Source organism: Tasmannia lanceolata, unplaced genomic scaffold, assembly GCF_043159265.1.
Source record: "Tasmannia lanceolata isolate RefF3 unplaced genomic scaffold, GAP_Taslan_0.1 ptg000011l, whole genome shotgun sequence".
Lineage (NCBI taxonomy): Eukaryota > Viridiplantae > Streptophyta > Magnoliopsida > Canellales > Winteraceae > Tasmannia > Tasmannia lanceolata.
Window position 1 is genome coordinate 11,326,258 of NW_027518688.1, and position 15,761 is coordinate 11,342,018.

A 15,761-nucleotide genomic window follows, 5' to 3' on the forward strand; every position below is an offset into this window, starting at 1 on the left:
AGTTTGGAATGAAACAACCTTTCCCAAGAAGGACATGTCATCAAATGTGGAATGACATAAAGATAACTGTAAACATCATTGAAACATATCAAGTGCTTATCTTGGCCAAGATAGGGAGATTCGAAAAAATTCAAAATAATAGGAATGTAGGTTAAGACACGTCTACACAGTCTTTAACCCCATCTCCCCCACAGTTTTGAATATTCGATCTTTGTTCAGTCCCTTCGTAAGAGCATCGGCCATATTATCCTTCGATCGCACATCAACCAAAGTGATAATACCTTGTTCTAGAAGATAATTCAGCGTGGCATGTTTCAGCCTGACATGTCTCCTCTTACCATTAAAGAGTGAGTTTTTCACAATCGTAATTGTAGCTTGATTATCACAGAACAAACTTAAAGAGTTAATCTTTAAATGGGTCAATGGAATGTCCATGATCAGATCTCTTATCCACTCTGCTTCATCTCCTGTAGAAGCTAAAGCATAAAGTTCCGATTCCATAGATGACAGAGCAATACAAGTCTGTTTCTTTGACTTCCAAGCAACAGCGGCTCCACCCAGTGTAAAAACATAACCACTGGTAGATTTACTGTCTCCTAATTCTGAGCCCCATGATGCATCAGAATACCCTTCCAGGATAGGAGGATGGCCATTATAACATAGAGCATATCCTTGAGTACCCTTAAGGTATCTCATCAGCCTCATAAGGGCATCCCAGTGCTCATGGCCAGGATTACTAGTGAAACGACTCAGCATGCCAACTGTAAAGGCTATGTCTGGTCTAGTGCAACTCATAGCATACATGAGACTACCAATCAGTTTAGAATAATCTAATTGATTCACACTGTCTCCTCCATTAGAGATCAGCTTCTTGGTATAATCAAATGGTGTCTCAATCGGTTTACACTCACTGTATCCCCATGTAGAAAGTAGTTTTTCAATATAATGGGCTTGGCTAAGAGTAATCCCTTGCCTTTCAAAACTTACTTTCATACCAAGAATGGTGTCAACCACACCAAGATCTTTCATATCGAATTCTTGAGCCAAAGTGGTTTTCACGTCACTCACTACAGAGAGATCGGAACCAAGAATCAACATATCGTCCACATACAAACAAATAATCGCAACCTTATTCGACACAGAACGATAGTAAAGGCATTTATCTGAGTAACTGGTCTGAAAACCAAAGCTCTTTACTACCTTGTCAAATTTTTGATGCCACAATTTAGGTGCTTGTTTAAGACCATACAAAGATTTGTGTAACTTACAAACTCTGTTCTCGAAACCTTCCATGACAAACCCTTCAGGTTGGTTCATGTAGATTTTCTCTGTGAGGTCTCCATTTAGGAAAGCCGTTTTTACATCCATTTGATGCACAACATACTTCTCAATAGAAGCCAAAGCAAGAAGAATTCTTATCGTTGCCAAATGACAGACCGGTGAGTAAACATCAAAGTAGTCTATCCCACTGACTTGAGTATAGCCCTTAGCTACTAAACGTGCTTTATACCGAGCTATGGATCCGTCAGGATTAAGTTTCTTCTTCAAAATCCACATACAGCCCACAGTCTTAGCCCCTTTTGGCAAATCGACTAGCTGCCAAGTTTGATTTTGTAGCAGAGAGCTCATTTCATCATCAATGGCTTCTGCCCACAACAAAGAGTCCCTAGATCTCATCGCTTCCTTATAGGTTGATGGATCATTCTCTACATGGTAGGTCACAAAGTCCTCACCAAAGTTCTTGGGTACTCTATCTCTTGTAGAAACCCTTAAAGGTTCTGATGTAGAAATCAGTGTAGGACAGGTGTCAGAAGTATTCTGTTCAAACTCTACATGCAATTCTGTAACCATCTCAGTATCGCCAGGTAGGTTCAAACCATGATCTCTGAGAAATTTATTCTCAAAGAATACTGCATCTCTAGATTCTATAACCAAATTGGTAGATAGATCCAAAAACCGATCAGCAGCACTATCTTCTGCACCACCTAGATAAACACAAGTGTTTGTTCTAGGTCCTACCTTAGGTCTCCTAGGGTCTTGTATCCTCACATAAGCAATACAACCCCAAGTCTTAAGAGTGTCATATCTACAAGGATGTTTATGCCATAACTCATAAGGAGTAGTGGTCAACTTAGAGTGGTGTACTCTATTCAGGATGTGATTTGCAGTTAAAACTGCTTCTCCCCAATAGCTAGTAGGCATGCCAGCTGTCAATAACATAGAGTTTAACATTTCAGTTAACGTCCGGTTCTTACGTTCAGCTATGCCATTAGATTGAGGTGAGTAAGGAGCAGTAGTTTCAAGTATTATGCCCTGAGAGGCACAGAATTCCTTGAACTCTGTCAAAGTGTATTCTCCTCCTCTATCACTCCTAAATCGCTTAATTTTCAAGTTCAATTGATTTTCAACACGATTCTTGAAAATTTTAAATTTATCAAAAGCTTCATCTTTCGATTTTAGGAGATAAATATGACAATATCTAGAAAAATCGTCTATAAATGTGATTAAATACTTCCGACCACCTCGAGTAGTGAAACTTTTAAAGTCACAGAGGTCAGAATGTATTAACTCAAGAAGTTGTGTGCTCCTAGAAACCGAACGAAAAGGTTTTCTAGTGATCTTGGTTTGTGCACACACTTCACACCTGTCAAATCTAATCGATGTATCTAAAGGTATATTATAAGTTTTAGCAAGTGTGACCATTTTCCTATAGTTCACATGTCCCAATCTAGTGTGTAACAACTTAGGATCAATCAAAATGGAACTAACCTGACTAACGGTTTCATTTGCTAAACTCAGTCTATACATACCATCGATTAAGAAAGCACAGCCAAAATAATAAGAGTTAACAGTTAAAGTTACTCTACCACCCAAAAAAGATGAACACATGCCAGCATTGTCTAAAAGACTAATAGAAATTAAATTCTTTTGAATAGCAGGAACTACTTTAACATTTTTTAAAGTGAGTATTTTACCTGAAGAAAGGACCAGGTTCGCAGTTCCAGTGTGAGTCACCTGTGCCTCAGCTCCACTAGCCACTGTAACGGTCTCTTTCACGCCAACGGCATCCGTAAGAAGTTTCTTTGAGTTGCAAACATGGCAGGTGGCTCCTGTATCTAACCACCAGTCTGAAGAAGTACTGGCCTTACCATTGCCTAACATGGCAATAAAACTCTTAGGCGCAGCACTGCCCACCATCATATGAGCTTCCTTTTGTGGTGTGTCAGATTTAGCCTTCTTAGGTTGTTTACATTCTGCAGCAAAGTGACCCCATTTCCCACAGTTGTGGCACTTGCCCTTCTTTTTCTGAAAGATAGTCTTTTTGGCCTCCAACTTGGGATGTTCACTTTTAGGTGACTTGGATTTCCGAGGAAATTTCTTGGGATATGTTACCGCGTTAGCAGCAGACTGTTGCTGTCTAACCATCTCCAAGTTATTCCTAGCTCGATTCTCATCTTCGATTCGAATGAATCGTTTGAGATCATCCAGTCCCACTTGCACCTTTTTCCGATACATCTCGGTTTTGAAAGAATGCCATGCAGATGGTAATTTATATATAATTGCACCCACAAGAAACGAATCACAGACAGCTATTTTTTCATTATTCAACTTAGATCTCAAATTCTCTAGATCAGTAACTTGAGGAGTGATTTCCTTGTCTTCTTGAAACTTGAAATCCATGAATTTGTCCACAAGATGGGTCTTGGACAATTCTTCTTCCTTCTTAAAGTGAGCATCTAAGTTGTCCCATATTGCTTTAGCAGTGTTAAATTTACTATAGGTTTCTGCAAGACGATCTGAAAGACAATTCAACAGGTAGTCTTTGCAGAAATCCTCATCTCTAAGCCATTGAGATTCATCAACTTCTTCATCCGTCTCAGCAAAGGTACTCAAAACAGTGTAAAAACAATTCATATATTTGAGACTGAATTGAGTCTTTCGCTTCCATGAGTTAAACTCAGATCCACCAAAGGAGTGAAGTTTGACCATCTCAAAAGGCATAGAAATTTTTTCCATTGGATATTTCAGATGAAATTAAAAATTAGAAAGAGTGCACCTGATTGGCGAATCGCAGAACCAAATTCCAATAACCGTTCCAAGAACCAGAATCCAAGAACGGCGCCAAGACCCGTTCCACGAACCAAAATCCAAGAACCGAACTACGAAGAATTGCAGCACAATATTTGCACCAACAAGATTCGGCAATAAGAATTTGTACTCCACCAAAGATCCAAACTGCTTCGGTTGTGGGAGGCAACCAAACAAATTGGCCTTGTCCTTTCCCACTATCGTGAATAAAGATAAGCAACAGTGAGATCGTCCCCTCTCGTGAATAAAGACAAGCAACAGTGATGAAATGATTGAGGGCTGCAACTTAATGGCTTCAACAAACCCACTTTGGTTCGGTTGAGAGAGGAGAAGGATTCGGTACCCAACTGCAGGATTCAACCAAATATGGGTTCCAACTGATGGCAAGCAAAGGTAGGAGATCGACCCTCTCTCTCTCTCTTTTCAAATTACTACAAATCCCCAATAAAAACAGAGACGATTCTGCTGTGATGGAGAGTAATATCTCTGTGGAGAATAAATCCTCACAGTAGAGAGAGGCCAACTTCCTTTGTGTCCCAAAGACAAGAGATAGAGGAGACGTCCTCTTATTTTGCTCTGAATTTTTGAACGTGAGATCCCACCTGGAAGTGAGTCCGGCAACGAGTCTCCGGCAAGAGAGAACCTCCGATTGTTTTATTCCAACCAGAGAGAGAGAGGCAGACGTTCCCAAGAGAGAACCCTCAGCCAAAAACAATATTTATGCAGACAAAATCCACGCCCAAAAATCCGAACAAGAGAGAGAAGACGGCTAGGGTTTTTGATGCTTTCGTATGCTTCTCTCTCTCAAAAAAAATCGCAAGAACATCAGTCTCTGTCGAGTGAAAGAAAGAGATGGAGGCTGTGGGAGAAATCCGTCTTCTTCCTTTTGTGGGCGTTGATGAAACCCTAAAACCAATAATGCTTTAAGATTGTAAGGGTTATTAGGGTTTAAGCAGGATGCTTAAAGCATTACACCCAAGGTATCTAGTTTGGAATACCAAGTTTGTTGCCTCCAGCCCCTATATATAGAGATACACTAGGGTTAAGAGAGGTTAATGGGCTCCAGCCCAAATGGGCCCACTACACCTGGTCCATTACCTATTGGGCTTATATTAGAACATACATGGGTTATATTATATGTACCCAACAATAAAAGGGGCGTAAATAGCATTTCCCAAGAGAAAACATTGCAAATTCAATGGAAGCAGTTCGAATTGAAAAAAAAACTAATCACACATACGTATTAATCAAAAGAATAAGAGAATGCAAACCCAAACAAACATAAATCAGATTTTTACCCTATTAATATAAAAAAGAAAAGAAATACAAGACTTGGATATATTTTTATTGAATAAATATTGTTTTTCTTTGTTTTTAAAACTTAGACGAATTTGTCATATTTCCCACAAATTGAAAAAGAAAACAAAATTATGCTGCCCCGTGCATCGCACGGGTCTGCAACTAGTTCTTCTTATGCCGCAATCTTTGATGGTAATCCTCTATCTACCTCTCAAATATTACTTGTGTTTTTATTTAATCTTTTACTCCTTACACATTCCTTTCATTTCAGGTGTAACATTCTGCAAAAAAATATATCCACGAAATGAGATTGAACCTTTTTTTTTTTTTGATAGGTAAATGAGATTGAACCTGATCTTGCTTATGTAGTGGCATACGTCACATGATCAAATACCTTGACTACAAGTCAAAATAGGCTTCTTGTTTCCATGTCCATGTCCAAAAATTTCACTAGCAACAAATTGAGTTAGATATGTAAGAAGTATCATGGAACCTGACCTGCTTATGTAGGGGCATACGTCTCATAGTCAACATCTTACTTTCCAATGAACTCTAGATAAGATATGTTTCTGATTTATATATCCACCCCTTGCATTACGAAAGCAGTCCATAAAGAAAAATCAAACTCCTATCTGCATACTTCAACTTCATCCTCAATTTCCACCAATTTGCCATGGATTCACAGCCTCACTTGATTATGATCCCTTTCTTGGCACAAGGTCACATGATTCCCATGATAGACATGGCTAGATTGTTCGCAGCACGCGGTGCGATCGTGACCATAATCACCACATCGCTCAATGCCTCTCGATACGAGCCCATCATCGGTCGGGCGGCGGATTCCGGCCTCAAAATACGACTTCTCCCCCTCCAATTTCCATGTAAAGAAGCCGGATTACCCGAGGGATGTGAGAATTTAGACACCGTTCCAAGCCTCGACTTGTTGAGAAATTTCATTGACGCCATCGGAATGCTACAGCAGCCGGTAGAACAGTTCCTCCAAGAAGTTCGACCGGATCCAAGTTGCATCATCTCCGACACGGGATTTCCGTGGACTTCGGAAACTGGTCAAAAGTTTGGGATTCCAAGGATTGTTTTTCATGGGATGTGTTGCTTCGCTCTCTTGTGCTCACACAATGTGCGCCATTACATGCCCCATGAGAGCGTTGATTCGGATTCGACGCCCTTTGTGGTGCCCGGCTTACCTCATAAAATCGAGGTGACAAAAGGCCAGCTTCCACAATCTGTTTTAGGGAGATCAAATAGGCAAGAGTTTCACAAAAGAATCAGAGAGGCTGAATTAACAGCTTATGGTGTGGTGGTAAATAGTTTCGAAGGCTTGGAACCGGAATTCATCGAGTACTATCAGAAGGCTATAGGAAAGAAAGTCTGGACCATCGGGCCGATGTCTCTCAATAACAAGGAGATAGCGGATAAGATGGAGAGAGGTAACAAGGCAGCAATCAACGAGAACCAATGTGTAAGATGGCTTGATTCGAAGAAGCCGAAGTCTGTTATCTATGCTTGTTTCGGTAGCATTTCACACATTACAACTTCCCAATTGATGGAGATCGGTTTGGGATTGGAAGCTTCAAATTACGAATTCATTTGGGTGATTAGAAGTGGCAAGTACTCGTCGGAGGTCGATAAATGGCTTTCAGAGGGATTTGAAGAGAGGATTAAGGACAGGGGCCTTATAATTAGAGGATGGGCGCCACAGATATTAATCTTGTCGCACCCGGCAATTGCAGGGTTCGTAACTCATTGTGGTTGGAATTCGACACTTGAAGGAGTTTGCGCGGGATTACCGATGATAACATGGCCCTTCTTCGCGGATCAATTCTTTAATGAGAAGTTGGTTGTACAGGTATTGAAGATTGGAGTAAGCATTGGAGCCGAGGTCGGTGTTGGCTTTTTGGAAGAGGAGAAGGATGGGACATTGGTGAAGATGGAAATGGTTAGGAAAGCTGTAGAGCTCTTGATGGATGAAGGAGAAGAAGGAGAAGGGAGGAGAAAGAGAGCAAAAGAGTTGAGTGAGATGGCAAGAAGGGCCATGGAAGAAGGTGGGTCTTCTTACTTGAACATGACTAATTTGATCCAAGACATTATGCAACACTCTGAACAGAAGAACACGTCCTCGGAAGAAACTAGCAACACTGAAAATTGTCTGTAAGTCCACAAGTAAAAACGATCTCTGTTTTTTTGGTGAATTACAAAAGGTGAACTGTAAAACTTAAAGTCTGTTATGGAGTTGAATTTTCTATTCTGATAAGGACATCTGGGTGCACGTGAGAGTAACAAAATGAAGTTGATTTTATATGGGTTTATTGGAAAGAGAAGATTTGCAATCGCAAATCTGAAACAAGATTACCAAGAGATGGTCTTTATATGATGCCAATTTATACAATGCTTAACTTTTAATGTTTTTTTTTTCTTAGTAAAAAAACCCGTGCGATGCACAGGGCGACAAAGAAGTTGGAAGATATTTTAGAGTTCGCAGTAAATTGAAAACTCATTAAAGAAATGTACCCTTTTTATCAAAGTGAATAGAACACTAAACATGAAAAGTATATTTCAATTCTCACAACTTAGAAATGGAAGGAAGAGAAACAACCATCCAAGATTCAGATAATATCCTAATTCCAACTACCCTGCTCAAAGGGCCTTTTAGAAAGATCTTCTAACCTTGCATAGTTATCATATTGGTTTGAGAAAAAGAACTTCGCAAACCTATGGACTTGCTAGCTGCCAAAGAGTAAGTAGTTTCAAACCCATATGATATGTGGGTTTTGATTCTCACAAAGAAGATGTGTCAATTTAGATGAGTACATGGACATTTTATCTCCGTTAGGAGTAAGCCATTGATGAGAACAGGTGGTAGTGCCACTTGGATAAGTTATCATGTAGTGAATTATAATGATCTGCATTGGCACCAAAGAGACTTGAATCCACAACTGAATGCATTTCAGAAGAAAAATCAATGCAAAAAGCAACTGATATAGAAAAAAGTTTGCCCGCATATATAATATTTATGGTTCAACAGTGTCAGGATTTTCCAAACAGTGTCAAGAGGAAGTTGCAAAAAAGAACCCATGGTTTTGCTCCCTCACAAACCGTGAGAAATCGAAGCAACTATCTTCAAAAACCCACTTGAAAGAAACTCAAAAGCATGATTAATAGAAGCAATACTTAATAAACAATAAACAAACAAAAAAGTAATGGCCCATACACAGAAAAAAGGAAAAGAGGGAACGGGAAAGGAACACCCAGACGCCAAAAAAGCTAAAAAGGAGACATCCAAATAGAAAGTCACCTGGCGACATGGGGCTAATCTCGGAGAACCACCAGGGAATATCAGAAGAGATGCCATCTGGAGTAATATGAGATGTTGGGAGCTTTTGTTTACCTTAGTGGGTTTTATCCTCTAAACTTTTTCATGCAAAAATTGTGATCCAAAATATATGCACTCCATCAATTTGATATTAGCCCTCTCTTATAAAATTGTTTTGAGTATTTTTATTTATTTTTTTTTTTTTTTTTGAATGGTATGTTTTGAGTCTCCTGTACAATATCTGCTAAATGGGAGCCATCAAGACCCCAATGGTTCATTGTTAGTCTCTTCAAGAACCTGAATAAAAAAAATAAAAATTAAGAACAATATGCATGTCGATTCCTTGACAGTTGGCTGGAAGGACGCTAAAACTGAACAAAAGAATGAAGGTGAAGGGATATACTAAATTCAAGCTGAAAAGGCTCTGATAAATTAACAGAAAATCCAATAATGGACATTGAACAGACATGTAATTTCCTCTCCTTTTCTAATTTTTAAGTCTCTCGTCTTGTGTTCCCTCATCTAGAAATGAGTATTTATTCTTATATGCAAAATGAATACTTGAGTAATAGTATTATAATTAGAATCATCTTATAAACTATGGCAAAAGAAATGCTTTTTTTTTCATTTCGATGTAAAATAGATCCTATATGATACGTAAAGCCCACTTGATGTAAATCCAAATCTAAAAACAAAAGTTCATGAACCATTTCCAAAGAAAACCACAATAAGAGAGCCACAATAAGCAAAACAAAACCCATGAGAGAACCACAATAAGCAAAACAAAACCTATGATCCCATTTGAGCTATAAAAAAGATAAAGTTTCAGCCAAATGTTGTAAAAATCAACCGCTGTGATCATCTATAAACCAATAGATAAATGGACAGTAATTTCATTATTGTTACATGCATCGGTCCTTAATGGTTGAAGAGAAGATTGAAGGAAGGCATGTCAAATTCTTCAGAAATCATGAGTGGAACCATAGTTGACAGATCTTCTATTGTGAGTGGTGAAGGGACTGGTAATTCATTCTCCCTCAACTGGACCTTCAAAATTTCAAATAGTTTATCAATTATAACAGTATGTTCCATTGGCAACGGAAATAAGTAAGCTATCCTTTGAAGTTGTAGATGATAGCTGAACAAAAAATATAATTTTAGCTGAAAGTACAGCTTGTGAAGCATAAAACTATAACTCAAATTCGATTTGCAATAAAATGAGAAAATAGAAACAAATTAGAAAACCGAACCTCAACAAAGGGGTGACCATTAAAAAAATAAGTCCAACAAATTGGCTGGAGTCCGGAGGAATTGGTAAGCAATGATTTTGCATCATTTCAAAGAAATTGCTCGGAGTCCATGACTATTGAAAAAAAATCTGCACAATGAATTGAAGTAAAAAAAAAAAAACAGTTCAGTTGATAGAAAGATACAAATATTCCCTGGATATAGTGCAAACCAATAGATGTAGTGAAAGGATAAGGATACCCAAAACTGCATTTGGTAAAGAAAAATGAAGGCCCAATGTTGTAAAGTCATGAAAATGAAGAACACACATTTCCTTTTACAGAGCACTTCAAATTGGTGAGTCTAGCCACTTCAAATTGGATTAGTGTCCCCCGCTTCCCAAGCTTTTCCAACCCTGCAAGGAATGTGGTGTTCTTCTCCATCCAGGAAACTCCTAAAGTAGGAAGAACGCATGCAATTCCAAATGAGGGGTTGGACCTGTAGCTCAATGGTTGAGGCCTTGTATCTCAACCTTGAAGTCCCAGGTTCAATCCCAGATTACCTACCAAAAAACTAGTACCAATGCAGCACATCCAAATGCAGCACAACCATGAAACAGATTTCAAAACTTTAACCAATCAGATCCACGCTATCTGTAATTGCTGCATGAAAGCATTGAGCATTGTAAACCCAGTAAATGGTAAGAAGAAGATGATGGGAGCGGAGAGAGATGTCGTGTGATTTTGAGGGCAGAGGAGGTATTTCCAAGTAAAACGGTGGGACTTTGAGGGCATAGGAGGTATTTTTATTTATTTTAGGTGAGGTGTTAAATCCACAGATTCTTCAGAAAAATGATAAAAATTCTGCCTTTTCTCTTCTGCTATATATATACTAGTAAAAAACCCCGTGCGATGCACGGGCCGACAAAGAACTGTACGGACCACATCATAGGTTGATCCAAACCATCCATGTGATGGAACACAACATCAATAGGTTTTGCCCGTAAAATCATTTCTATAGGCTGATCCTAGCCCTCAAATCTATAGAGGTTTCCATAATCTGTTGTTCGTTTGAAGGTGCCTGGAATTTGTAAATATTTTTACAGGTGTGTAGAATTCATAATATCCTCAAAAATTAATAAGGAAAAGTAGTTTTTTTGTAATTGTCATATTTGATACCTCTTCTTTGTACCAGGTACCCATTTCCGTAATTTCCCTCCCAAACTTTACTACGTAATGATTATTATTGTAGCTTCTTTCTTTACGTATTATTGCTAGCAACCTTTCAAGAAATAGTATTTCCGTGCAGTTTTTCATCACATCTAATAAGACAAATATCTGAATACATACAATTGCAAAGGATGGGCGAGACATATCGTTTGGAGAAGGTGGCTAGCAAATCAAAATTCGAAATTACCAGCGAGGTGTTAATGCCACAGATTTTGCAAATAATTCCGAACATTCATACCTTTTTATCCTCACATAGATAGTATGTACATATATGTGGGGAGGGCAAAAAACGGTGAAAATCATCCACATTGACGTGTTAAATGGACAATATTCTCTCCTTTTCTCTTCTGCTATATATATACTAGTAAAAAGCCCCGTGCGATGCACGGGCCGACAAAGAACTGTACAAACCACATCATAGGTTGATCCAAACCGTCCATGTGATGGAACACAACATAAATAAGTTGTGCCCCAAAAATCATTTCCATAGGCTGATCCTAGCCCTCCAATCTATAGAGGTTTCCATAATATGTTGTTCCTCTTAAATCGGATGGTTAAGATCACCCTATAGATTTTTTATTAAAAAAGCATAAAGGAAGGGGGTAAGATTGAAAGAATGTGGCTTTAATGGGTGCCTTTGCTAAAAAGTATAGAGGAGGGGGTAGGATTGAAAATATGTGGGTTGAATGGGTGCCTTTGTTAAAAAAAGTCAAAAAAAGTGATATGTAATTCTCATAGAATTTTCAAATAATTCAAAAAATCCTTTTCTTTTCTCTTTTGCTATATATATCTATATATATACTACGTGGGTTTTGAAGCAATGGAGTCATTACTACAAAATATAAAAGGTAGTAGCATTCGATTCGAACTACGTAGTTGAGAGATCTACCTCAAAATGGGTAAAATATTGAAGATGAATTATGATTGCGGTTCAAGTAATGTGAGAAATGAAGATCAAGGACTTGATCCGGGGAATAGAATAGATGGAGATGCGATAAAACCATCTAGGATAAAAACCTAATACTGGCAACAAAAATATTTAAATAAGAGAGAGAAATTCAACACGCCATGCCCTTAATCTCATGACATTATTCATTATTCAATAGAGCATATGAAAACAAAAAAATACATTCTGCATAAGCATAAACTTAAAAAATGAAAACTCTCTTGGCAATGAACCTACAATTATATATCTACATTACCCTTCAAGAAGCCTCACCTCTTCTATGAGGAAAAATATTTTGGTCCTCCAATTCCTAATGTTGCCTTGAATTATCTGTTCAACAGTGTGCAATCCTTCAGTAATGCAAAAGCTGACAATAGAAAAAATAATAAATAAAAAATATCAAGTGGGGGGAACTCTTAACTGTCTTAAACACTATTGTAATTGGGTATTGACTGCTGTTATTGAATCATACTGGACTTTTAATAGTTAATTTGAAAAGTATAATAGAAAGGGTGGATTGCCATTACCAAAACAACAGAGTTTGAATATCATTTCCCGAATCAATAGTTTCCTTGTAGGTTTCTAATTGATGGGGAACATGACTGAAGTTTATGTGGAGTTCTAAGTTCGGTTTGGTAAAAGAATCAATGTAAGCAATAATTAATGCAACAAAATTTTAAGGAATGAGATATCATTTTTTTTAATGGAAGGCATGAGATACATGGGCCATTGTGTTTTTTTCCTTGCAACCCAAACATGGCCCATTTAATGAGGATTTTTTCTTGCACTGCAGGCAATAGATGTTTTTATAGGTGATAATGAAAATCACATTTCTGCAGGTGAAATCCTAGATTTTCATAGAATAAGGGAAACCCCTCAAGGAAAGAAACCCAAACAATAAATCATGGGTAAATATGGAAAAGCCCCACAGAAAGGAAGAAATATGGAAGTAATCATAAATTCATAAAAAAAATCGGATTATGCATGTACTATGGAATTTCAATTGCAATATCTGTAATTAGAAATGAAAGATATTTAAAATATAACTTTCTCCCTAAAAATCAAAACTCAATATTACATTTCTGCAATCATGGATTGGAGAAAAAAAATCCATGCATGAGAAGAACAAACCTAGCACCAAAATCTTGTCTTCTTCCACCATAACAACCTCGGAAAGCCACAATCCAAAAATCTGTTGAAGCCGAGAAGGCAGTTGAGATCTTCCATGACTCTGCAGCAGGACTGTTTTCAGATTAGAGTTATCGGAAGAATCCACTCTCAAAACCCCTATCAGACACCAATTTTTCCGTACTTGCCCGAAATTTTCTCAGAAATGCAATCCTCTATAAAGGGGAAAAAACAGAAACCCCTGAACTGAAACATTCAATCCAATCCCAAAGTCCCAAATCAACAACATGAAAATGTTCATGGGTTCTGCTCTCTCCATCAGAGGCGAGTTTTTCAGGATTTCAAAAATGCGAAGGACGCGAGTTTAATGAGATTTTAGCGAAATGAGGGGAATTTGTTTCCTTTTCCGTTGTTTTTTGGTATTTTTTACGATATTTTCTCCCTTTTTTCTGATATTTTCTTGCTTTTCTTAAATGGGAAATAGAGCTGAAGAGGAAGGAGAGTCGGACACGTATCTGTGAACAGTAAAACCCCCTTTCCTCTTTATAATTAGGATTAGGATATGTTCTCCCTTTTTTTCTGATTTTTTCTTGCTTTTCCTAAATGGGAAATAGAGCTGAAGACGAAGGAGAGTCAGACACGTGTCTGTGAATGTGAACAGTAAAACCCCCACATTGAGAACTGCCAAAAATACATGAAGTTTAATGAGGCTTCAGGTGCAAAAATTACTTTCAAGAAGTTACAGTTCTCTCTTAAAAACAAAGGATGTATCTTAGATATTGCAATGGAATGTACATGGGCTAAAAAATTTTGAAATAAATTATCAAGTTGGCATTTTAATTTCAAACTATTCAGATCCTTCTAATGCTCGACATAACAGATTTGGAAGAACCAAAACATGAACCAGATAGAGAGGTACAATGACTATCAATAGGAATAGAAGAACAATTAGAAATTTTTTGGCTTGGAATCTTTATTGTAAATTTGTAACCTAATGAAGTATAGGTATTTGGTTTTGAAGATGAGTCTGTTGATGTCATTTGAACTTCACTTCCATTCGGCAACCACTTGAGTTCTTCTGACTTCACTGCATTGCCAGAGGACATCATCATTAGATTGCAAACAATATGCGAAAAACTGCAGCCACTCTCCAAGCTATTGGGATAAGAAATGACAGTCATATTTCCCCTCATCCAACAATGAGGGTAGACATCGAATAATTTATGCATTGAAACTAAGTGGAGCTTGTTCACAATGTGGCTTTTCGTATTTGTTCAACCATCTCTCCCATTAGAGTCCCATCCTATCATTTCTCCATGTAAATAAACATTTTGATTCTTATATAAAATTCTGGCAAAACTGTATAATTGTTGCATTAAACAGTTTTTGAAGGAAAAAATCTAAGGCAAAAATCTAAATATAATTAATGCATTAAAATAAGTTTAGAATCTTTGCAAGTCCAAAACAGTTTTTGAAGTGGAAGCACCAACAGTGACCCACTTTGAATTAACAAAACCTCGCTAATCAGAAACCATGCATCGAGATCAAATTGAAACCTTAAAAACGTGATATAACATCATTTTTGTTACAAAAGTCCAAAGCGCGATCTAACGTATTAAAAACATAGCAACTAAGATGTCAACCAAGGTGTTGTCACATAACCTGTGGTAATATAGCAACCGCTTCTCAATGAGGGATATAACCCACATCCTCATTTAATCATAACTAACATGTCATACCTTGACAGTAAAGGCACGGACAAAATCACTACACAGGTTATGTCATGTTTGTTCAAAATAATGTGAACAGACATCAAGTTTGGTTGATTCAGACAAAAAACAGCAAACTATGCATACCAAGGTATTGGAGAGCCACTATTTGGGAAAGAGGCACCAATTCTTTCAAAGAAAAGAAAACAAAGTACTTTTTCACTGATTTGTTGACTTGGAAAAGGCTGGTAGAATCTCAACAGAAAAGAAAATCATTATTTGGCAAGCGAAATAACCATGATGTTTAAGTCCTTGTCATCCTCCATTTTGTAGAGCTTAGGTCCTAGAGTTCAGAGCTAACAGATTAATATTTGGAGGAGCTTTCAATCCAAGAAGTCCTTTGCTTCACTTGCATACACCCATCAAACAACATGAATCTAATTATGGTCATCAAACCTTAAGATGATTAAGAATCCATACATGCAAATAAACAAAATTTCAAAGTTTACCCCTAAAAAAAAAAAGATATGCCCACAGTAGAATTTGATGAAAATTTGTTTTTTTCCAAATGCTTTGTGAATTTTAGTTCTTTAAAAAAAAAATTGATTCAATCGAATTCTGAAATTTCAATCAAGGTTTTGATTTAATATTCAGTTTTTTTTTTTTTTGATTAATAATCATGTTTAACCCAAAAAAAAAAAAAAAAACACTGTGTTTAACTACAAAGAAAATGGTTCATAAGCCCCATAGTTCCATGTCATGTTTCAAAAAATTTATTAATATTAAATCAAATCTAAACCATC

The 15,761-nt window shown here is 37.4% G+C and overlaps 1 protein-coding gene and 1 long non-coding RNA gene across 23 annotated transcripts in view; one reads left to right on the forward strand and one right to left on the reverse strand.

Annotated features, from left to right (window-relative positions):
* The first annotated feature begins 5,936 nt into the window (after window positions 1-5,936).
* Window positions 5,937-7,663, forward strand: LOC143886431 (UDP-glycosyltransferase 73C4-like). The gene has a single exon (XM_077390398.1). The coding sequence runs from the start codon at window positions 6,062-6,064 to the stop codon at window positions 7,559-7,561; it is 1,500 nt and encodes a 499-aa protein (XP_077246513.1). The 5' UTR covers window positions 5,937-6,061; the 3' UTR covers window positions 7,562-7,663.
* A 1,830-nt stretch (window positions 7,664-9,493) lies between these two features.
* Window positions 9,494-15,761, reverse strand: part of LOC143886432 (uncharacterized) — a 47,770-nt gene continuing 41,502 nt past the window's right edge. For 10 of the 22 annotated variants that reach the window (XR_013253802.1, XR_013253810.1, XR_013253800.1 and 7 more), the window contains 4 exons: window positions 13,253-14,336; window positions 12,395-12,451; window positions 9,970-10,097; window positions 9,494-9,766 (listed from right to left, as the gene is read on the reverse strand). This is a non-coding gene — a long non-coding RNA (uncharacterized LOC143886432). The remainder of the gene's footprint in view (window positions 9,767-9,969; window positions 10,098-12,394; window positions 12,452-13,252; window positions 14,337-15,761) is intronic. The other 12 variants (XR_013253801.1, XR_013253814.1, XR_013253805.1 and 9 more) reach the window with 5 other exon arrangements.

Excerpts from the sequence above, each read along its gene's own strand:
- LOC143886431 (XM_077390398.1), top strand. The coding sequence starts at position 6,062 with ATGGATTCACAGCCTCACTTGATTATGATCCCTTTCTTGGCACAAGGT.